Source organism: Ursus arctos, unplaced genomic scaffold, assembly GCF_023065955.2.
Source record: "Ursus arctos isolate Adak ecotype North America unplaced genomic scaffold, UrsArc2.0 scaffold_12, whole genome shotgun sequence".
NCBI lineage: Eukaryota > Metazoa > Chordata > Mammalia > Carnivora > Ursidae > Ursus > Ursus arctos.
Window position 1 is genome coordinate 68,261,845 of NW_026622786.1, and position 23,338 is coordinate 68,285,182.

Sequence of the window (23,338 nt, forward strand, 5' to 3'; positions counted from 1 at the left end):
TCTGCTTCAACTCTTGTCCTGCCTGGAAAGCTCTAGATGTTCACTCTTCTACCCACCCTCAGATCCCATTCTTATTTTTAAATTTTTTTAATAATAAGCGGGTTTTTTTTTTTTAAGATTTTATTTGTTTGAGAGAGCGAGCGAGCACATAGGCAGGGGGAGCAGGAGAGGGAGAAACAGGCTTCCCGGTGAGCAGGGAGCCCAATGCGGGGCTGGATCCCAGGACCCTGGGATCAGGCCCTGAGCTGGAGGCAGACGCTTAACTGCTTAACCGCTTAACTGCTTGACGGACTGAGCCACCCAGGTGCCCCTGGATCCGACTCTTAGATCTCAGCCAGTCATCATTTTCTCAGGGAAGCGCTCCGTGGCTAGGCTTTCTGATGGGAATGGCCAGCACCTATCTGGGGGGGCTCAGAGGTGAACTGACTTGCTCAAGGATGACAGCACTGGGCTTGGAACTCAGAATTACATGAGTCCCACACTTTCAGTTAAGTGATGCTGCCAGCAAAGGCAGTGGGGACCAGAAGAGGGAGAGATGAAAGCCAACCCCAGTGCAGGGAGGCTTCAGGGAGGAAGTGGCCAAAAGGTTGAGTCTTGAGAAATGGATGCGAAAAGAGGAGTCCAGTAAGGCAGAAGGAGCAGCAGTAGCTAGGGCATGAGGGAGGAGGGTTGGGTGAGGCGGGGCTGGAGCCATGGGGAGAGAGCAAGAGATGGGGCTTAATAGACCCAAGACACCCCTCCTCAGGGTCCATGCCAAAGGCTGGTGTGACTGGGCCAGGGGACATCTTGTGGCAAGTCCAGGAATTAAACTTTTTTCGCAGAACATGAATGGCCCTTCTCCCATGAGATTGTGTAGACCGTTACCTGTACCCACAGGGCACGCTGATTTCCACCAGAGCGCACAAGAGGATCAGAATGGACAGCCTGCGCTGAATTAACCGTACCTTCACAGAGAGTCATCCTGGTGGCAAGGAGGGGCCAGTGCTCAGTCTGTGACCACACTCTGGGCTCCATCCTTGACTGGGACTCCATCTGGAACCAGGTGAGGGGGCTTTTCCCTAGTTCTTAGGCTCCAAGCCAGAGCTGCTGTAAGGACCAAGCATCCTGGCATGATGGGTAGACTTGTGGACTGGGAACTGGATACTTGAGTTTGGGTCTCAGCTTTTCCTGGGGTCACTGCGAGCTGCGTCCAAGTCATGTCTCTGTGCCTTAATTTTCTTCTCTATAACAATAACCGGAATTCCCATGCACATGCATATGATATCGTCCTGGGCTCTGGGCTGGGTGAGTTTCCAGAGATTATTGTTGTCACCACTGCCTTTTAAAAAAGATTTATTTATTTATTTGAGAGAGAGAGAGAGCACATGAGTGAGAGGGCAGAGGGAGAGGGAATCCCAAGCAGACTCCACACTGAGTGCACAGCCTGATGTGGGGCTTGATCTCACAACCCTGACATCACAACCTGTGCTGAAATCAAGAGTCCCTCACTCAACAGACTGTGCCACCCAGGCCCCTTGCCACTGACTTTTTTTTTTTTTAATGAGTATAGTATCGGTAGGTATAATCTCCCCATTTTACAGACAAAGAAATGGAGGTTTAGAGCCAAGTAACTTGCAAGATTTGAGCCTGTGCTGTTTCCCCTCCACCATAAAAGAATGAAAGCAGATACCCTCCCTGGGCTGAGTCCCAGTTGCCCACTGCTCACTGAACCCAGATTTCTACCCCACAGTAAGGTCTTAGTCCCTGCAATGAGTTGAGCCCAGATCTGTCCTCCCAGCCTAGGCTCTAGCTGCCCTTCTTCATCACCTGGGCTCCAGAGAGGACTTTGATGCCAAATTTGCTTCAAACCCAAGCTCCACCACTTACTAGATCTGTCACATCGGTAAAGTTTCTTTGACTCTCTGTGCCACAGTTTCTTCATCTGTAAATGGAGGATGATAATAGTACTAGCCTCCTAGGATTGTTTATGCAAAGGAAAGGAATCTGTATTTATAGAGTGCTTAGAACGGTTCTTCAGCAGCAAGATTAAAATGTTTAAAATATAATGGGGTGGGGACGTTCTCAGGCTCTGGGCTCGGCCTGAAACTCAGCAGAAGGGACATTTAAATCGCTCTGTTGACACCAGTCGTCCTCCACAGAGCCGCTGAATGTGAGCTCGGTCTACCACACTGGAGACAAGCATGCTCCATATTAGAGCAGAAAAGAGCCAGGGCTGAAGGGGCTGCGGGGTGGGGCAGGGGGGACCTGGGGCGCTTTTGGGGATGAGGAACTGCCCATTGAAACGCGGGTGTTTAGGACACTGGAAAAAGAGTGAACACCGCCGGGGAAGGGTCGGGAGTGATGGTTTGGGTGTCAGAGGCAGCGACGGAATTCTGGGATGAGAGTCGCTGAAGAAAGGTGTCTGGCAGGCCGAGGGACTGCGGTTGGGGGGTGCCCGGGTTCCCGAGAGGCTTCGGGATCAGAAATGGGACTGGACTCACGGAGTCTAGACTGCGCGCTCAACTCTCGCCGTGGCGCATTCCGGAGCCGGTCCCAGCGCCGCACAACCAGTCCCCACTCCCTCCGGTGAAATTGCCAAATTAAAATGAATCATTTGGCCCATAATGGCCGAGGCGCTTATCGGGGGCGAGCGGACCCGCGGCAGCGCCTTATCTCGGCGGCGCACACGGCCCCGGCGCGCCTCGGCCCATGCTAACGAGGCCCAGAACGTGAGCGGGATTAGCGCGCGTCGCTGGAGGAGCCTGGGCGCGCGGGCGGGGGACGGGGACGGGGACGGGGGCGGGGGCGGGCCTCCGCGCTAAGGACCAGGTCTCAAAATGGCCACACGCATCCCCCCGTAGCGGCAAAACGTGAGCATTCCGGCCTTTTTCTAGGGAAAAGCAACCTGCGGCCTCCCGCGGAATTCCCCACCAGTTCCTCTCTCCTTCTCCCCGCTCGCAGAAGAGGTCTTCGCTCCTTTTCCCTGGGTTTCTTTCGATGGGGGGCATTTTCCACGGACGCCCTCCGCTCGCCGCCGCCGCCCCTCCCGCCTCGGAGACTCTCTTCCTTCCTTCCCCTTTTTCCTTACGCAATATACAGAAATGCGCGAGGCGGTGGTTGGTTTTCATTTCTTCTTGGTGGTGGTTTGCATGCGGTGGGGTTGTGAGTGCGTGTGTGAGCCGTCGGCGATGCTGACTTCTTCCGAGTGTGGTCTTCCAGAAGGGTTGTGTGTCCGAGTGTGATGGTGTCCGCGCTCTTTGGGTTGTTGCTTTGGATTCCTCGAGCCCTTCTGCGTTTTCATCGTTGTATACGATTATGCTCGTTTTTCCTTCTCGACATGGGTCTGGCTCTGCGTGTTGGGTTGTGTGGCCTCTGCGACTGTATTTGGGTGGTTTCGTTGTTGTGTCGGGCGTGTGTGATCCTGACTACGTTAGATGTGTGTCCATGAGCGATCTCGTGGGACTGATTTCGTTGTATCGTGTAGGACCGTGTGCGAGCCTGACCATGTCGGCTTGTGGGGCAGTGTGGGGTTGTGTTTACTTTGCTTCCCTTCTGTGGGGCTGGACCGTGTGTGGTCCTGTCCGAACTGGGTTGTGTGCCCGTGTGCTTGTGTCCTTTATAAGTGCATTTTGCAAATCGCTGGGGGGTGGAGGGGAGGACGAGCAGGAGATGGAGCTGCAAGTTGAGGAGGCGGCAAGGGGGCGGGGAGAGGGATTTCACATTTTATTCCAAATTATGATGTATTCGGAAGCCAGTGTTGGCTTGGATGGGCAGACGGAGCCCGATCGGCGGCTGCTCTGTCCGGAGGCCAGTCTGTGCCTCGGTGTTTGAGGGGTTTGTAGTGAGTGGGAGGTTTTTCCAGGCTCGAAGCTGAGCAGCGCTCGCCAAGGCCCGCGCCTTCCAGCCGCTAGCCGCCGGCTTCTGTTTCCGCCGCACCCAGGCTTCATCCATTTCTGGTCAGTTTCGCGGGGACCTCCGCGGGGTCTGCGGGAGAGGCCTGGAAAAGACAATGGGCGCATTCTCCAGGTTTCGCGCCTGGGGTGGGGATCCTCGGGATAATTATTCTCCAAAGAATACTTTTCCTTCCCTTCCTCGGGTGAGCGACATTGCGGCGTGGGTCAGGTATCCGTCGCGTCGGTGACCAGGGCCAGGCTTTGTGGAGGGAGGGGGTCAGTGCTGCCCTCGCTGCGAAAGAAATGGATTTTGTTTTGCCAGTTATTGTGGTTACTGATGTCGTCATGATCATTATCACCACCATCATCATCATTCTATTTAATTAAAGTAATCGTTCAGTAGCGAAGCGGCTTGGCCCTTTTAGCTTCTTTGGAGCGATAACAAAGCAGCACGGCTTCCCGCTACCAGCTCTATTTTTTTTTTAAGTTGCTGGGTTGGGGTAGGGAGAGAAAATGGAGAGAGGAACGGGCACAGAGACCCTGTCATAAAGCAAAAATTAACCCGGACCTAAGACACGGGAATGAGTGGATTTTCCCTTCTTCTCACCCCTCCCCCCATCTGGATTAGAAGAAGAGAAAGAAAATCTCCCGCATTGGACTGAAACCGCAGGGAAGAATTATTCCTATATTTCCACCAACGCCAGGGCAAAAAGGAGTCCTTTGGATTTAATCCAGGATTTCGATGTGTAATCATAAACTGGACAATTGAGGCAAAACAAATTAAACAAAACCCTTTGGAGAAGAAAAAAAAGCAACCTAAATCTCCGTAGGCTGCACACTGCGAAGCAGTGTTGGATCTTACCCTCCCTCCTTTGCCTTGTTTATTGCTGCGAGGAATTATTAGAATTCGCCCCTACGCTGCCAGTCTGAACACTGAAAAATTGAAAATCATTGTGTGGGGATGGTTGAAAGGAAGGAGGAGGCTTTCTTTCTTTCTTTCTTTCTTTCTTTCTTTCTCTCTCTCTCTCTCTCTTTCTTTCTTTCTTTCTTTCTTTCTTTCTTTCTTTCTTATCAGTAGGAAGAAAAGAGGGCACCTAGATAGATAAGATATCTGCCCCCCATCCTCTTGGATCTGTGCTGTTCTGACTCCATTCCTGTGGGAAAGTAGCCTTTGGAATTGGGTTCTGGTTTCGCTTTGGGCTAAAGGCGGGTATGGAGATAATGCGGGGCCTTGGAGGTTCTGCCCCACAGATCAGGGTGTGAAAAACAGATTCCCCTTTTCCAACACACATTTCCCTACTCAGCCGTGCTAGGCGTTGCGGCTGCTGCTCCATCCTGACCCGGGTTCCCAAGTCAACCGCATAGACACGTCAGTGCTTAGAAAACAAACTCGGCCACACTGAACCAGACATCCTGGTCGGAGGGCCCGAAATTGTTCTGCAGTCTGTGTGGAGCTCGACCTCGTTGTTGTTGTTGGAGTAAATAGTTATTCCTGATTGGTCAGGTGTAGGGTTCTTTTTTAAGGGGGTTTTGGGGGAGGCTTCAAACACCTGCAGGGTGGGGGCAGAAAGCCGGTTGCAATTCCCTGGGCTGGCTGGCGAGGACAGGAGGTAATTCCCAGCCATTGACCCCCATTTCTCTCTCTCCCTCCCTCTCGCCCTCCCTCTTTCTCTCCACCCCCATCTTTCCTGGAAACTTGCTTTGGGCGCGGCAGACTGCCCAGGACCACACCGTGGCCTAACTGCTGGTCTCTCAGCGAGAAAGGGGGGAAAGCAAAGACCCCTGTCCACAACTTGGACCTTGGCTCCTGCCCCTCTCCGGCGGAGTGGAGATCCTATTCAGAGGGGCCGGTTTCTCTAAATATGCCCCAGGTGAGTTTTGGGGAACAGTATCGGTGGAAACGGTGTCCAGGAAGACCTTGGGTTCCGGCCTGGGGTGGGGGAGGCTTAGGACAGAGGACAGTCCAGTCTACGATTGGGTGAGGGGAGGACGAACCCAGAGCTGGGAATCCAGGATCTGTGCCTCTGCGGCTTCTAGAAGCACGCGATCCCGGATAAAAACACCTACCTGGACCTCGTCCCCCAGGCCGCTCCCATCAGTCCTGGTTCTGTGGGTGTTTCACAAGGCTCCTAACTTTGGGGCGGCTATATCCGGATGGTGCAGGCTGAGTGTGCCTGGGCCACTGGCAGGAAGAAGCCCCAGCCATCCAGGCTAGGCTAGCGCAGTCCCAACTCGGGTGGGCCCTGACCGGAGCCTAATGCCTAGGGTGGGGCTGTGCTGGAACACCCCTCCGCTCTCTCTCGTAGTGGCAGGGAAGGTGGCTCTGTTCACTGGTGCTTTGGGTTCTCGAGCAGGCTTGGGGCTCCCCCAGGGGGTCGTTCGGGTGTGGGTGCATTATGAAGGACAGGAAGCCAGCTAGCTCTTACCCGAGTCCCTGAATACCAGCGTAGGCTGTTTTCATAGGAGAAATTTTCCCTGCCGGGAATTGGGAGCTGCTTGAGACCCTGTGCCTGCCCCGCAGGAGCTCCTGGGATCCCTGTCTTGCTCAGACACAAACGGAAATGTTGCGGCCATCTGGCGACAGGAGATGAGGATCCGGTGTTGGGGGCTTCGAGCTGGTTCCGGGCGGCACAAAGACAGAGGAGTTATAATGGTCAAATAGTCTAGTGTGATTCTGTTCAAAAGCTTCTCCCCACTCTTTCATCTTCCCCGAATAAAAACAAATGAACGAACGATAATCACTCAGGCTTTCCTTCCAGTAATCTTAACTGAAGCCAAGTGATGGGGTTTAGTCCCCTACAACCAAAGGCACTTATGAGTCCTCTGTTGGCTTTTTCTGGAGCATGGACCCCTCTCCTGGGTGATCCTGGTTGCTGGATAGCCTGCCGGGTTTTCCTAAGGTCCCGGGGATGGGCGGGGAGAGGTCGGCCACAGACCCTGGGGACCAATCATAGGTTTCTCACAGGGAGCCTCGGAGATATAGATATTTATAGGCGGCTGGGGAGGGCATTTGGGGCCAGGGTCAACTCATCTGGAATGTGTGATCTTCTTGCCCCTCCGGGATCCGAGCCTACACGAAGCCTTGGAATTAATCAGAGGGTATAAATATGTCATAAGGAGAGCTTGAACTCAGTCTGGTCATTGCAGTGTGCACCGTTTGTTTGCTAGTCGGTTAGAAGCCGGGGCTGAAGCACGTGTCACTGGGCACACAACGGTGTGTGGGGACAGTAAGGTAGGGAACCAGCACCTTGGGGCTTGTATATTTTGCCACAGGATGGTATATTACTGGTGCATTTCACTGCTGCAGGGGAGCCAGGGAGACTGGACTGTAAACATCTGGAGCATTTCTAGTGGCCGCAGTGTCTTGGCAGTCCCGTTCTGTGGATACGGATCTATTGTTTCCGCCATAATCGTAAACTCACTTCCAATGAAGCCTTGCGGTCCCACTGCGTTTGCGGCTCTTGTGCACCAGGTCCCAGGGAATTCTGTCGTTTCCTGGTGAGCCCGTGGAGCTGGCAGACCAGGGCAGAAGTGCAACCCAGATGACAGTTCTCCATCAGCTCTTGTGTCTGGGGGCAATTCTGCGGAGCCCTCCTCGAGGAGGTTTCAGAAGTCAGGTCTCTCTTCTGGGGCGGGAGGATGTTTCTCAGGCCAACCCGGGTCCAGAGTGCTGCAGGGGCAGAATAGCTGCCATGAGTGATGAGATGGACTGTGCTTGGGGCTGAATTGGATTTTTGTGCATTTTCTGCTATAAAATATCCCAATTATCTAATTCTGGGAGGAGAAGCCTTATTTTGAATATCTTATAAAGTCTGTCGAGTTGAATATATATATATATATACACACACACACACACACACACTTATATGTATGTGTGTGTGTGTATTTTATTAAAACAACTCACAAGCACCCCCAAACTCCAGACCCAGAGTCTCATGTTTTTTATGGTTTTCATTCTTTTGGGGCCCTGGCTCCATTGGCATCAAAGCAGGGTGATGGAAGCCCCCCCCCACCAGCAAGTGTTACTGGGGAGTAGAGCCTTTTTTTTTTTTAAGGATTTTATTTATTTATTCGACAGAGATAGAGACAGCCAGCGAGAGAGGGAACACAAGCAGGGGGAGTGGGAGAGGAAGAAGGCAGGCTCCCAGCAGAGGAGCCTGATGTGGGGCTCGATCCCATAACGCCGGGATCACGCCCTGAGCCGAAGGCAGACGCTTAACCGCTGTGCCACCCAGGCGCCCCAGGGAAGTAGAGCCTTTTTGTCACCCTGGAGTATGGTTGTGGAGAAAAGAAGGAGAGTCCTCAGCCCCAGGGATATACATGGGAGGGTGTATACAGGGGGATAGCGCAGTGAGGTCACAGTTCTGGTCCTGCTCTGTGGATCTGTGGCAGACAGGTTCATGTGACCTTGGGCAAAAGGCAGTCCCCAATCTCCTCGCCAATAACAATGTTTCCTTGGGCATTTGCACGGTGCTTTTAAATGCATAAGTGAGGGATTGCTCCCATTTCCCAGAAGACAACAGAGGCAGGAGAGGGAAGAGTTCAAGGGCCTTCATGATACGTCTTCCCACTCAAGAGTGGGAGCCTAGACCCCAGTGGCTTCAGGGACACTCCGAATGCCTGGGCTCCATACCCACTCAGCCAAGCCTCCCTTCCAGACCCCAGCTCACTTCTGAGTCCAGCTGAGCAGAAGGAGATGGAGTGGGGGTGGGGGGACGTAGGGCTAGGATCATCTTCTTCCCTTCCTGGTGTCTCATCTCTGGTCCTGGTGGGAGTATAGGGCCACTGGAGTTTCTAGAAGCGGCACAGAATACACGGGGTATTTGCTTAGTGCAGTTGGGGACCCCCTGTAGGGGTGAATATTTGTGGAAAAGGAGAGCAGGAGTCTGGCTCTGGCACAGGCCACCCCAGGCCTTGTAGCCTCCATTCCCTGAGTTCTCTACTTGTTGAGAGGCAAGGGATGTTCGAAAAGCACCCCACCTCGGCGCCACAGTTTCCCCGCCAAAACCAAAAGGGGGGCGGGAAGAACACGGTCAGGGGATTTGTTCCCTCCTCTTCCCTTGCGGGCTGAGCAGGGGGACAAGATGACATTTCTTTCTCTTTCTCTCCTCTTTCTACATTTCCTTCCTCCTTTTTTCCCTTCTGTTTTCTTTCGCTGGCTGTATTCCTTTTCTTCCAATGTCTGTCGTCTTCTTCCATCTCCTCAGTCTCTGTCTCCCAGACACCCTCTCTCTTCTCCCAAACCATAGGCCCTCTTTCCCTCCCGCCCCAGCCCCGCCGCTGGGCCTTCAGGCCCCGGGGGAGGGCGTGTGTCCACGTGGCGCTAAGTGAGTCCGCCTCTTCCCACGTCTCGGTGCGCGAATTTCTCTCTGCCCTTCACCCACCCCTCGGTGGGCTGGGGGCGGTTGTCAGAGCGGGCGTCCGCTTGTCTGTCTGTCTGTCTGCCCGCAGGATGACGGAGCGGCCGCCGAGCGAGGCGGCCCGCAGTGACCCCCCGCTAGAGGGACGGGACGCGGCCGAGGCCCGCATGGCCCCCCCGCACCTGGTCCTGCTGAACGGCGTCGCCAAGGAGACGAGCCGCGCGGCCCCCGCGGAGCCCCCGGTCATCGAGCTGGGCGCGCGCGGCGGCCCGGGGGGCGGCCCCGCCGGTGGGGGCGGCGCCGCGCGGGACTTAAAGGGCCGCGACGCGGCGGCGGCCGAAGCGCGCCATCGGGTGCCCACCACCGAGCTGTGCAGACCTCCGGGGCCCGCGCCCGCGCCCGCCTCGGCCCCCGCGGAGCTGCCTGGCGACGGCCGCATGGTGCAGCTGAGCCCGCCCGCGCTGGCGGCCCCCGCCGCCCCCGGCCGCGCGCTGCTCTACAGCCTCAGCCAGCCGCTGGCCTCGCTCGGCAGGTCAGGGCCGCGCCGGGAGGGTCGGGCTGGGCGGGCGGGCGGCCACGGGGGGAGCACTCGGCCCGGGCGTCCCTCTGCCCCTCGGAGCGACCGCCTTCCTCCCGACGGGGCGGAGCGGCGGGAACGCGGGAGTACCGGGGGTGTTGTAACCTGCACGCCCGAGCCCGTGCGCCCGCGACCTGGGCTCCTCCGTGGGAGTGTGCGTGTGCGTGTGCGCGGGCCGGCTGTGGGGTGCTCCGTGCGTGTGCGGCGTGCGTGGCTGTGCGGAAGCCCGGGAGGGGTCCGCGCCTTCGGGAGTGCGGGCCTGTGGCTGCCGGTGAGCAGGAGCGGCCTGGCCGTGCAGTAGGGTGGTGGTGGTGGTGGTGGTGTGTGTGCGCGCGCGTGTGTGGTGGGTGTGGTGCGGACCGAAGGCAGTCGCATGAGTGTGAGTACCAGGCAAGAATGTGTCTGACTGCGCTCCCTGTGAAAGTCTTCTGGAAGCTGCAGACCTCAGTGGACAGGTAAGAGACAGATCTGAGGGTGGTTGCAGGAGGGCTCCCTCCCCTAAAACTGCTGCAGGGCGGTGCGGGGAATGGATCCTTCCCTCATGTCCTGAGCCCCTCTGCCCCTAGCTGTGCTCTCTGGCTGGGGCCTGTACCCCCCTCCCTGTGAAGGTGCCCATGCCCCTGCTGGGCCCACCGAGATGGTGGGGAGATAGAAGTAGGTTTGGGGTGGAGACAGGAAGGTGAGGCAGGGGTTGACAATGTGGGGCAGTTAGTGCGTCTGTGGGAGACCTTGGGGAAGAAGCTATGGAGAGCCCAGAGTGGGTGGGGGGCATGTAAGTAGTGGTCAGTCCAGGGAGGTTTCCTATATGTGGTCTGTCCATGAGCCCCCTGAGGCCTGGGTAAAGGTGGGGTGATTCATGGAGAAGGGGACCATGTGCTCCTTGGGATGCTGGAGTCGCACACCATCAGGTGTGAGGTTCACCTCTGCCTGCATGAGTTCCTGTTCAGGAGGGGAGGTGTCTAGACTGTGTGCTTGTATCTGGGAAGGGGAGTATGTCTACCTGTGGGGTGTGTGTGTTCATTCTTGTGCTCTGTGTGCTCACTTCTGATTGCATGTGGGGGGGGGAGGGGGTGTGTGTGGCCCTTTCTTCCCTTGCTTGTCTCACCAAGGAGAGAGTGGGAGCATTCTGTGAGTGTGTTTGGGTGTCTGTGTGCGATGCTCCTTCCATCCCAAACTCAGGTATAAAAGGAGCAGGGTTGCCCTTGTTTTCGGGTGGGGGGGGGCTCAAGAACACGTGGGGAGGATCGCTAAGGAGCCTTTCTCCCCTTCACCTACATGTGATCTTATGATCTGCCTGCTCCCTCCCACAGTGGGTTCTTTGGGGAGCCAGATGCCTTCCCTATGTTCGCCACCAACAACCGAGTGAAGAGGAGACCCTCCCCTTATGAGATGGAGATTACTGATGGTGAGTCTACCGGCCTCTTCCTTTGTACTCCCCCCTCATGCTGGTTAGAGCCCCCTGAAGGGGGGATCATCAGGGACTACTCCATAGGTGTCTCGCATAGAAGGCTTGGTACCTTGGAACCCGAGCGGGCCAGAGTCCTTGCCCTGCAGCTGACTTGGGTCGAGGGGAAGTCGTGGGTGGGGCTGGGGGGGCCATTCTCATGGTCCTGGGAAGAGGGCACATGGCAGTGAGGACACATTGTGGTATTTAGCCCAGACCTCTAGGGTCGGTTGTAGTCCCCACTGTAGCTCCATTCCTGCATCTGGCAAGAATCCCAGGGGGTCGGCAGAACACATGGTGCTCCCTGCCTCTAAGCACTGACCCTCAGGGATTTCTTGCACCTCCTCCCAAGTCCTTTTTGGAGTCTGGAGTCCGCTCCCTGCCTGGAATTGCACCTTTAAGGCCCTTGTCCCAGGTCCCTATATCGTGGGGCCCGCTTGTCCCCTGTTCCAGACCCAGGACTGAGACCTGGAGTTCCCTTCCTGACGTCATAGATTCTACCGTGCCCCGCCCACATCCCCTAGCAGGTCCTCCGCACTACTCTTGTGAACTACGTGAGGAGTCCTTGGCACTGGACTTGAGAAAGGGGTTGGATGGAATGGGACAGTTGGAGTATCCTGTCCCTCTTCCCATGTAGTAGATGGGACCCAACACCAGGGGGCAGGAGAGCAGGCCCTTCAGAGCCCAGGACTTGGAGCAAATCCCTGGAGCTGCCAGTGTGTCAGCCTGGCTGGGGCCTGGGGCTCCTGTGGGAAGGACACCTGAGGCCTTGAAGCCAGACTGGGTTATTCAAGGAGCCGGTAGGAGGGACGTGTATTGAGCTGGAGCTTCTGGAGAGGAGGGGACCTAGAGTCTGGACAAGGAACGGACCACATAAGACCTAACCAGCTCGGGACATGAGGTGTAGGTCCAAGAGGGAAGGGTGATGGGGTGTCAGTGCTGCTGCGTTAGGGGGAGGGGTCACATCAAACAGGAAGTAGGCAGGACCAGCCTCGAAGTTCCCTAGGGAAGAGGCATTTTCTACAGAGAGCAGAGCAATGAGACTCAGGCACAGAGAAGAGGAAGGAGGAGAAGGGGACGAGGGGGTGAGGGTTTGGGGGGAGTGCAGAAGTGTAGGGAAGCCATTACTTATAAATGTCACCAATATTTACTGAGCACTTACTTGGTGCTTGGCCACAGAGAGGCAGAGGACACAGAGCGACGGACAGACTCGGGGAAGAGGAAGGTGCGGAGAGGTGAGGAGTTCTCTGAGCAGGTGCCAGAGAGGAATAGGCAGAAATGAAGAGGGAGGTGAAGAGAAGGGTATGTCTGTGGGGGGTGCAGACTATGTCCGCGAGACTTTGGAATCAGAGATTTTGCCAGATAGAGTCCATAGAAGTGGAACTAACGCAAGGACTAAAGTCGGGACTCTGTGTGGATTCCAGCTGCTGAGCTTCTCTGGTTCTCGGTGCCCTCATTTGGAAAGTGGAGGGAATAATAGCTTCCTCACAGCTTGCTGAGAGAGTACAGTGGGGTAAAGGGTTCTTAGGGCCGGGCTGCGGGTAGGTGCTCCTTCTGGAGTTCTGTCTAGCTGCAGCTGTGACAGCAGTTGTAACGCCCCCTCCCCACCTAGTTGCTCCCTCAAGGTCAGCCAGCATTAGCCATGGAGCAGGGACGGTCCTCCTCATGTCACAGCCGAGGGACGCCCCTCTGTCTGGCCTGGAGGCCAGAGAACATCGCATTATTCCTCTGCGGCAGCCTCGGGTAGGACCACCAGCAGGTTGCTGTTTTTCCCGCCTGGGGCTGGCCTTTGGCAAAGAGTCAGCTGGGCCCAGGGTCTGTTGGGGTTTGGAAAGCCAGCTCTCAGAGGCACGGTGGGCCAGGGGTGCGTGATCCCCCTGAGAGATGGTGTGTGTGTATGTGCGTGTGCATGCATGGGTGTGTATCAGTGTGTGTGTGTGTCCGTGAAAGTAAGAGAAAGATGGTCAAGCAAGAAGGGCTGGCACGGGTGAGCAGTCCCAGCCTCAGTCTCCCTAGCCGTGAAGCAAGCAGTGGGTCCCAGGGGCGGCCTCGACCCCTCCTCTCCTCTTCTCCCCTACTGTAGTTTCCCCTATTCTGTGGTCTGGTTCTAGGGGTTATCGAAGAGCGCAAACAGATACCCCCGGACTGGCAGTTTGTTCCTCGCACGGAGCTTCCTGGCGACTGCCGGGAGCCCAGCTCCATGCCTCAGCGTTGGGGAGGGAAGCGGCCACCTCAGCCCAGGAGTCAGGTGCACTAGGAGGGCCCTCTTCGGTTTCCTCTGGCTTTGGGAATCCCAGGTCAGGCTGGGACATTTAGTGCAGTGCTTTGAACGCCGTAGGTGCTCAATACGTGCACGCCGGTGTCTGCCGCTGCTCCGCGAGTCTTAGTACGTGAATATAGTCCAAATATTGGTCTAGTCTGTGATCAGTGCACTGTAGATGTGGAGAGACTGAGGCAGCCCTCAGACACCTGCTTAGAGCCTCAGGCCACGCCTGTGCCTGGCCCATCTCTCCACTTCTCTGCTGGGGAGAGAGCCCACAGGGTAGGTCTTTTCCCTCTTGTCTCTGCTTTCTACTCCCTTCCCCCCCCAGCCGGCATGATCCGCCTATTCTGTGTTTTCCATCACCCTTAGAATAAAGCCCCTACACTGACTGCAGAGACCCGTGGGGTCCGGACCCAGCCTGCTCTGATCACACCCATACTAATTAGCCCGGGTGGCTTCGGCCGTTTTCCAGCTCAGGGCCTTTGCACATAGCGCTCCGTCTTTCCTTCCAGGGCCTGGCTGACTCTTCTTCAGCCTCAAGTTCTTATCTTATAGATGCCACCTTCTCCAGTATGCCATCCCTAACCACCCAGCTGGTCGTAGTGGCTCCTTTGCATCTGTTATTATATTTGGTGTCCTGTGCGTGTGTTATTTGGTTGCAATTTGTTCATCATCTGTCATCACCATTAAAATATATGGTGTGATCCTCCCTGAGAGAAGGTATACTCCTTGAGGGCAGGGACGCTGTCTGTTTCCCTTAGTGCCTGGCACGGTGCCTGGTTATTAGTAAATAACTGGTGGATGGGTGATAGTAGCTGACATTATTGAAGGTTTAATCTGAGGCAGGTATTGTCTTTTTTTTTTTTAAGATTTTTATTTATTTATTTGACAGCTAGAGACAGCCAGCGAGAGAGGGAACACAAGCAGGGGGAGTGGGAGAGGAAGAAGCAGGCTCATAGCGGAGGAGCCTGATGTGGGGCTCGATCCCATAACGCCGGGATCACGCCCTGAGCCGAAGGCAGACGCTTAACCGCTGTGCCACCCAGGTGCCCCTAATCTGAGGCAGGTATTGTCTTAAGGACTTTCCCTGTGTCAGTTGTTAGACCCGTGTGATAGTCTTGTGATTTCAGTTACTAGTATTATCTCCATTTTACGGATGATGAAGCTAAAACACAGAGAGTTTAAGTAACCTGCCCAGAGTCACTATCTAGTGACTCACAGTCAGGAATTCAGTCCAGAAAGTCTGGCTCCAGAGTTTGTCTTTCTCACTAGTGCCGTATGGCGTCTTGGCACAATGAATGAATGACATAGGTCCCTGTCCTTGAATCTCACAGCCCCGAGAGGGAGACAAGCATAGATGCATACGGTAATGATCAAAAGTGATGGAGGGGCGCCTGGGTGGCTCAGTCGGTTAAGCGTCCAACTCTTGGTTTCGGCTCAGGTGGTGATCTCCGGGTCGTGAGCCTGAGCCCCGCATCAGGCTCCACGCTCAGCGCAGAGTCTACTTAAAAAACTCTCTCCTTCTCTTAAATAAATAAATAAGTACATAAATCTTTAAAAAAAAAAAAAAAAAGCTGATGGATATCAAGGTGTTGGTGGGCCGTGGTGGTTGGTGAGGTCTGTCCGGAGGGGTTGAGGGAAATCCCCCGAGTGGAGGAAACAGATGAACAAGGCTTTGAAGGCTGAGTAGGAGTTTTCTAAGTAAAAGGCAAGAAGGCTTTCTAGGTTTCCCAAGATTTCCAATGGATGGTTTCTCTTCTTCCCACAGGAGAAGATGCCTTGGGGGACCTCCACCCCATTTTTTTAACTCTTGTCCTCCTGCCTCCAGGTCCCCACACCAAAGTGGTGCGACGCATCTTCACCAACAGCCGAGAGCGATGGCGGCAGCAGAACGTGAATGGGGCCTTCGCTGAGCTCCGCAAGCTGATCCCCACGCACCCCCCGGACAAGAAGCTCAGCAAGAACGAGATCCTCCGCTTGGCCATGAAGTACATCAACTTCCTGGCCAAGCTGCTCAATGACCAGGAGGAGGAGGGTGCCCAGCGGGCCAAGCCTGGCAAGGACCCTGTGGTGGGGGCTGGTGGAGGAGGCGGTGGGGGAGGGGGCGGTGCACCTCCCGACGACCTCCTGCAGGACGTGCTCTCCCCCAACTCCAGCTGCGGCAGCTCGCTGGATGGGGCGGCCAGCCCGGACAGCTACACAGAGGAGCCGGCCCCCAAGCACCCGGCCCGCAGCCTCCATCCCGCCATGCTGCCCGCTGCTGATGGCGCAGGTCCCCGGTGATGGGGCCGGGGCCACTCAGGACCAGCCGGGAGGGCACCCTCAGGCCGCCGGGACTGTGGGCTTCAGGGCAGGTGGGGTGAGGATCGGGCAGCTCTGGAGCTGGGCAGTGGACTCGATGAGCTGTCCTTGATGTCTGAACTTTGCGGAGCCCTGACTGCCCCTGGGGCGGCTTTCCTGTTCCCTGCCTCAGTGGGAGAACAGAAAAATGAAGCAAAGTGGTAGGTACTTTTTATGAAGACGGCACGGTCTTCCCCCTCCCCCAGTCCCTAAGACTTCTCCAGTAAGAAGCTTGACTGGCACTGCTTTTGCCTGGAGCTTGGGGGCCCTGTCTTTGCTGAGACCTGGGGTGGTCAGCTCTCCCCTGGGGCATCCAGCAGCCTCTGCCTTGCCTTTAGCCCCTCCCAAGCTGGCTGGTGTGGCTTGTGTGGCCACTCTGTCCAAATACGTAGGTACCCAGTAGCCGCCCATTTCTGGGTGAGCCCCCATCTTCACCCAGGCCCGTGTCGGTCCACCCAGCTGGCCAGCTGCTGCAGAGTCACAAGCCTCGAGGTGCCTTCTACAGGGCCTGGTTGAAGAAGATGGCCAGTGGACAGCCTGCTCTCGACTAGCTGGGCCAGAGGGTCAGAAAACCCAGTAGCCCTTACTGCTTGGCCCGGGCACCAAAGCTCTGCTTTCTCCCAACGGAGACTTGCCTTCCTGATCCTTGTGGGGACTGAGTCTGTAGCTGGGAGCCTGCCCTGTCAGGCATCTCATGTGAGGGCAGAGAGAGTGAAAATGATGAGAGAGAAATAGAGCCAGAGCTCTCTGGGGCTGTGGGTTCAAATCCCGGCGGTGTCTCAGAGCCGCTTGCCTATATTCTCCGCCCCCCGTCACTGTTCATGATGTGTGTTGCTGGGCGTGGGCCGCTGCTGAGCGTGGACGTGCAGCCTCGTCGTGTGTCCTTCCCGAAGCTCAGGGGGACCTTCTTTCTCCAAGGTGTCTGTTTGCTGACGGTCTGGTCTGCACCCAGCTGAGCACAAACCCTGTCCTACGAATTCCTGGCATTTGGGATTTTTGCTTGACTTCTGTTGCTTGACCCAGGCTCCAGGCCCACTTTGAGGGCAGGGGAACACCAGAGACCAGGCCCTGGCTGAGACCCAGACAAATGCACATTCACTCAGCAGAATCTTCGACACGCCTTGATCATACACCTTTTGGTCATCTGAGGTGTGTATGGGAGGCAGGCTTACTGCAAAGGAGCGCCCCCCTCCAATAGTTGTACATGAAATTTTTGTAAATCAAGCCCTTATCCTTCCTCTTTTAAAGAAATACTACTGCAAGTCCTTTTGTAAAGTGAAGGATTTTTTTGTAGAGTGGACCACTGCCCCTTGTTGGTCTCTTGTGTCAATGCAGGTGGTGGACATGGTTTTCTTAAGGCCAGGCCTGTCTGTGACCTGCGTTCCAAGCCCGTGGAACAAACTCCACACAAGTTCTGTAGACGTGTCATTGTACCCTCAAGTCACCACAGCCACCTCCCACCAGGCGCGGCCTTTGAGGTTAGAGGAAAAACAGCCCCTCCCAGGGAAGGGCCTGGGCCACAGCCCTGTGCAGACAGGGTGTGAACCTGGCTCCCGCCCCTCCCTCCTAAATTGGGGGCTCCAGTTTGTGAGTAGGGGAGCAACATGGTAATCCTTTAGCACTCAGACTGTCTGTCCATTTCAGACCCCCAACATCCTATTTTGCTGAACATTAGGATTGGTTTCTTTCCAATCCTTGGAAGCTCCGGTGAGGGTCCCATCTCTCTAAAGATGGAGCACCTATCCTCGGTCCTAAGGCTGTGTTTGCTTCCGAGTGGATTAATTTGACTTGGGAGTGAACGGAGGCCGCGCTACGGATGGGTGAATGGATGCAGAGGTTCGAGGAGATGGGTCACAGATTCTATCAGGAAGTCACGCTTCTGGCTTCCTCTTCTCTCAGACGTGCAGAATGACGTGCATAAGTTACCTCTCTCAATGTCAGTTTCTCATAAATACCCTGGCTTGGTCTGTCTGCTGGGGCTGTGGTGTAGACCAAGTGGAATCATGCAAGTAGAAGCATTCCGGGACCAGAAAGAGCTCTTTTGCCCTCAGTATCATTCCTGCAGTGGGGTTTCCCCTCCTGAGTCCAGGGCCGCAGCAGTGGGCCAGTCTGCCTGACTGCGCAGCTTTGGGCAATTTAGGTTCCAAACTGCTTTTGCCTGACTTATCCTGACTGTCCTCATTTCTCCAGATTGACCTCATTTGTGTCTCCTTCCAAGGGGAGGCACGAGAGTGAGAATGGAAAAAAGATACGGGCAGAATATGTAAGACATACAGCTTCCCCCAACGGGCCTGGGTAGGGATGGGCAAAGCTTCATGTCTTTGTAAGACCGATAGAAGACCCAAAAGTTTAATTTTCATTTGCACCCCGCTCACCCCGCCCACCATACCCGCCTCCTTCCTCTGCCTCGTCACCTATGAAGAAATGGCAACATTCCAAGAATAATATCTGTGCAAAGGGAAAAGATGTAAAGGAGGAAGAAAGCAAGGAGAACAGAGATGATCGTAAGGACTGGAGGGATTCGCATCTTTTCGGGAAAATTCATAGGCTTTCATTGGTGGTGGCAAACGACAAGATGGTACAAACTTTCTCCTTTTCCGAAAACAGAACAAAGGGCACAGCATCTGTAGTCCGCCGACAACTATCTCGGCCCTTGGGGGTGGTCTGGTCGTACTTGTGATTGCGATGGTACATGGCCCCCCACCGAAGGCTCGCCCCTGCCCGTGTACATAGCGCGTTGTTCCTGTGGGCGGGCCCAGCACTTTCCGTCAATGTCGTACTGTACGTGATGCGTTGCGTTGGTCTCTGCATTTTTCTGCAGAAGAGGAGTAACCGCTCCAGGTACCTTGACCTTTGTACAGCCTGGAGGCCAACACTGTGGGCGTGACTCTTTAGCGACACAACCCTTGTGGTGATGATGTGTGTATATACATAAGGATATATTGGGAAGATTTCTAAATAAAAGTTTTACAGAGGGGCCCGGACTCTGTCCTTGCAGCTTGCACCCCCATGCCTGGGAGTTGGGACATTAAAAGGAAGGGCCTGGCAAGAGTCTGTCTCTCCCGAAATGGAGGGAACTCCAGGACTCAGCTGTCCTCTCAGGGTGGGATCCTGCCCCCTTACCCTGAGGCTCCCCCCACTCAGGGTTCCATTCTTTTCCCTCTGCCAGGCCTCACAGAGGGGAACTCTTCTTAGCATTGTGCACCCACACTTTTGGCTCAGGGCCACCCCACAGATGGTCCCCTGTGTGTGTCGGGTTCAGCTCCCAGGGCTGGGGCAGTTGCTTTTATCATAGGTTCAGGGGGTAGTGGTCGGCTCACGTGGGGCTCGGGGACAGGCTGAGGCTTAGGGGTAGGGATCAGTGAATGGGAAGGCCAGTACAGGGAGGAACTGTGGATTCTGGCTCTGCAAATGGACTGTTGGAACTTAAGGGAGCTCGCTGGGCCAGCATTTCCAGTGGAGTGCCAGTCCTCTCTTTCATTCATTTAGCAATATTTGTTGAGCCCCTGCAATGGGTCAGGCACTATTCTAGGTACTGGAGATCCGGCGGTGAAGAAAACCAACATCCCTGTTCTTGTGTTGCTTGAATTCTAGTGGGGAGACCGTAAACACACAGACACACGTGAACATATGAAATACGTTGATTATGGGGTTGATATAGTAAAAATACAGCACATTAGAAGGTGATGAGTATTAGGGAAAAAAGATGTGCCCAGGAGGGAACTCAGGGGGCCCATGGATAACCCTGGCTCCTTTGGGGTCAGACTTGCTCATCTCGCCAGGCTTGGATCTTGGCTGCCCCTGTCCTAGGAAGCTTCCAACCGTAGCTAGGAGGGCCAGGGCTTGACAGAGCTTAGAGACCATGCTCTTGTCTGTAGGGAAGCTCCCGGGCTCTTGGAAGACTCCAAGTGTGCTTCTCCCTGGCCCCGGGGCAGGGAGGCCCTTGGAGAGTCAGGTCGACTTGGTCCTGGGAGGAGGGGGGGAGGGGTGGGGGAGAGAGAGAGAGTGTGTGTGCATAGGAGAGTAACATTTCAGAGGCTACGGTTTAAAGGGGGTTTGGGGTTGAGGAGGTGGTTAGCCAAGCCCAACTCAGCGATCACTGATGCTCTGGGCAGAATGGCATCAGGGGAGAAGAATAAGAAGGGAGGAGCACCGATTTCCAGAAGGACCTTTTGCAGGAGAGGGCAAGGCCGTCCACCTCCAGAGAGGTCAGGAGGACCTGACTCTGACCACCAGGCAGAGGCTGTGAGACTATTGGCTTCCCAGGTGGGCCAGGCCTTTGGGGATCATTTAGGCTAATGTTCCCATCTCCAGGTGGGAAGACTGAGGCCCAAAGAGGAAAGGAGTCTTCCAAGACCACACATCCCAGGAATGGTGACGACAGTGGCAGGCAGGGCAGGACTAGGCTTCCTGCCTCCCGGGACATCCTGTGCCCACCTCGGGAAAGGACCGTGTTCTTGTCCTTCTGCCCTTTGTTTTCTCTACTCCTGTTATATCTCCTTTCTGTTCCGCTGCCTTTTTGTTTTTGTTTTTTTTTAACCATCCAGTTTTGCACTTTTTGTTTCTATCTGTTATCTGTGTCCATCTTTCTTTCATCTGGCTAACTTGTCACCAGCATCCAGAAGACTGCCCTGACACGTGGGGCCTTCCTTCCCTCTGTGCTGGCTAAAGTTTGCCTACTTGTCCACTTCCCCACTCAAACATGAGCCCCTCGAGGGCCAGTCCATGCCTCATTTGTCTCTAGGCCTCCAGCGCCCCGTGGCAGACGTGGCATGGGACCCTTCAATACTGACTGTATGAAGAGCACCCTAGCTCGGTGTTGAGGCCAGCATGAAAAAGTGGGGGATGGGATGGATGGGTGGGAGGCTGGGTCATCCCTACAAAGATACCTCCTGCAACGTTCCCTCTACCCCTGCCGAAAACCACAGTCCCGGGCTGGTTAGGGGCAGAGGGACAGGTCTGCCCCTTGGGCTGCTTTCGTTGGTGGGCGGTGGGGTGTGAGCTTTCCTGGGCTGGGTCCCGGCAGCCCGGTTATCATGCTGGCCCCGGGTGGGGCGAGGTGGGGCTGCTGAAGATCAGAAGGCTGTTCACCCACGGACTCACAGCAACCTCGCCTCCTCGTGCTGCCCACTCCCCCTTCTCTACTTGCAGAACAACAGAAGGTGCCCTCTCTGGCCCTATGGCCATGCGAGCCAGGCGAGCACCTCTGACCAGCGTACTGAGGACACGCCATGGTGCTGCACAGTGTCCCGCCGTGTCCCGCAGTGGCCGTCATGAGTCAGAGTAAGGAAGCGAGGAAGTCAGGATCCCGCGGGCGTCTTCTCTGTTGTTCAGAGAAGGAAAAAGGCCTGGAGAGGGGCTGGGGTTTCACCTAGGTTAGGCAGGATTTGAATTCAGGTCTGAGTCCTGAGCCAGTGCTCACTGCCCTTGAGGGGGGGAAGAAGACATAGCCAGTAAGTAGTTGGGGTTCTTCGAGCAGCTAGGCCTGCACTGTGGTGCGGGGAAGCTGGCAGCTCAGTTTGTCCAGCAGTCTGCCCAGGACCACGAGCGATGAGTGTGGGCCCTGGAGAGCTTGCCTAGAGCAACGGGCTCGGCTTGAGGACAGGCAGTAAGGGCGGCTACTGTGGAGTCGGTTCAGGGAGGGAGAGGTCAGGGCGAGGGTGGGATAAAGCAAGAAAGGCAGTGGGGCTGCAGAAAGAGCCTGGCCCTTGGGGTCGGACTTACCTGGGTTTAAGTTCCAAGACTACCGCTGACTGCACTACTGTGTGACTTTGGATAAAGCACTTACCCTTTCTGAGTCTCAGTTTTGTCATCTGCAAAGTGAAGACGCTAACTCCCACCTTCCAGGGCTGGTATCGGATTTCAAAATCATCTGTGTAAAGTGCTTGTGTTTTATCGAAAGAGCCATTGTTATTGCTAGAAATGGGGTTGGGATAGGGCTACATCTGGGAACGGCAGAAGAGAGAAAGAGGGCAGAGGGGGCAGTGGGAACATTCCTTATTCATATCAGCAGGAATTCCTCTGGATCTGGCCAATGCTGGCCAATGCTGGGGAGCCAGCGAGGGACTTTCCCTGTCCCTGTCTGCCGGGGGCTCGAGGGCATGGGGAGGGGGGCTGGCAGGCTGGGTGGAGATGGGGTGGAGGGGAACAGGTACAGAGCACTGCAACCCCAGAGGGGACTTTCCCTGTCCCTGTCTGCCAGGGGGCTCGAGGGCACGGGGAGGGGGGGCTGGCAGGCTGGGTGGAGATGGGGTGGAGGGGAACAGGTACAGAGCACTGCAACCCCAGAGGGGAGTGTGGGAGAGGCCCGGGGTGGGGGGGGCAGGGGAGACCCGACTCTGGCTCCAGGAGGCCCAGAGTGAATGTTTGCTGAACTGAAAAGAGGCTGAGGAGGAAACTGGAGAAGGCCTCTTGAAGAATGCCATTTCCTGTAATCCAGGTGCCTTTTGGGGGAGCCACAGCCTGTCCCGGGCGCCGGGCATCTTCTCTCAGTGGTGGATACAAGTGGCTCCAGCCATGCTGGTCCTCCCTCCTGAGGGCCCCACTGCTGCCCAGGCCTTGGGGACTCAGACAGGGCTGGCTGCTGGAGCTACCTGAGGCCCACGGTGACAGGCTCTCTGGCTCCTCCTTCCCTGCCCCTCTCACTCAGTCTGAACCTTGCCGCCCTCCCCAGCTCCTGGCCTTCTCTGTCCACACAATAACAGGATGTGATCCGTTCAAGAGAGGAAGTGGGGAGGACGGGGCCGTGCTGATAGCGCATTTCTGACTCTCCACTCTGCGCCTCCCCTCCCCCTTTGGGCTGCCTTCCGTGAGGCTGCCTCCTCCCCAAGGCCCTGCCTGCTTCGGGAGGGATGAGTTGGGGGTCTTCGGGCTTCTCAGACCCGTGTAAGCCTATGGAAAGATGCCCACTGGCCCTCTGTGAGGCCCGCCCCCCTGGCTCGGGCTCTGCTGACCTGGAGACAATGGGCTGAGACGCTGAGACTCAGGGAGGCTTGCCTGACAAACTCTGGACTCCAGAGTGTTTTCTGGAGCTGCCAGAGCCTGGGGGTGGGCAGGTGGGTCCCTCAGCCTCCACATCAGCAGGGATCCCACACACACCTATTTCCACGAGGGCCTAAGCCAAGGCAGTGGGGCGACAGAATCAATCGAAAGGCCCTCGTCAAGCACTGGCTGTGCTCTGTCTGGCAGAGTGTGGGATAGGCGGCGCAGATGGAGAAACTGAGGCTCTGAGAGGCAAAGGGACTTGTTGAAACAGCCTGAACTAGAGCTAAGATGGATCTAGAACCCAGATCTGCTGTCTCACTGACTCCTCCCGACAACGCCCATTTTACAGATGAGATCAGACAGGTTGAATGATTTGCCCAGGTCCAGCGGCTGAGAGAGAGGCCCAGCTGGGACTCTGACCCTGGCTGTTCGGGGTGCCAGTTCGCTCACCCCACTGCAGGAGAAGCCCTGGATACTGCTGGGATCGCTGCAGAGAGG

General features: G+C 55.9%; 1 protein-coding gene and 1 long non-coding RNA gene across 4 annotated transcripts; one reads left to right on the forward strand and one right to left on the reverse strand.

The window, feature by feature from the left end:
- Positions 1–284: 284 nt before the first annotated feature.
- LOC130543464 (uncharacterized) lies at positions 285–6,114 on the reverse strand. The gene is made up of 2 exons (XR_008958835.1): positions 5,940–6,114; positions 285–4,164 (listed from the first exon to the last, which is right to left on the reverse strand). It is a non-coding gene; the product is annotated as an uncharacterized LOC130543464 (long non-coding RNA).
- Positions 2,777–18,833, forward strand: TAL1 (TAL bHLH transcription factor 1, erythroid differentiation factor). Of its 3 annotated transcripts, none has more exons than XM_026498159.4 (5): positions 2,777–2,849; positions 5,587–5,743; positions 9,324–9,764; positions 11,120–11,214; positions 15,345–18,833. In XM_026498159.4, exons 3-5 carry the CDS (start codon positions 9,325–9,327, stop codon positions 15,797–15,799), a joined length of 990 nt encoding a protein of 329 aa, XP_026353944.1. In that variant the 5' UTR covers positions 2,777–2,849; positions 5,587–5,743; position 9,324; the 3' UTR covers positions 15,800–18,833. The 3 variants fall into 3 exon arrangements, with proteins under 3 accessions (XP_026353944.1, XP_057166642.1, XP_026353945.1); XM_057310659.1 differs by lacking the exon at positions 2,777–2,849 and adding an exon at positions 3,846–3,935; XM_026498160.4 differs by lacking the exons at positions 2,777–2,849; positions 5,587–5,743; positions 9,324–9,764 and adding an exon at positions 9,824–10,264.
- Positions 18,834–23,338: the final 4,505 nt, after the last annotated feature.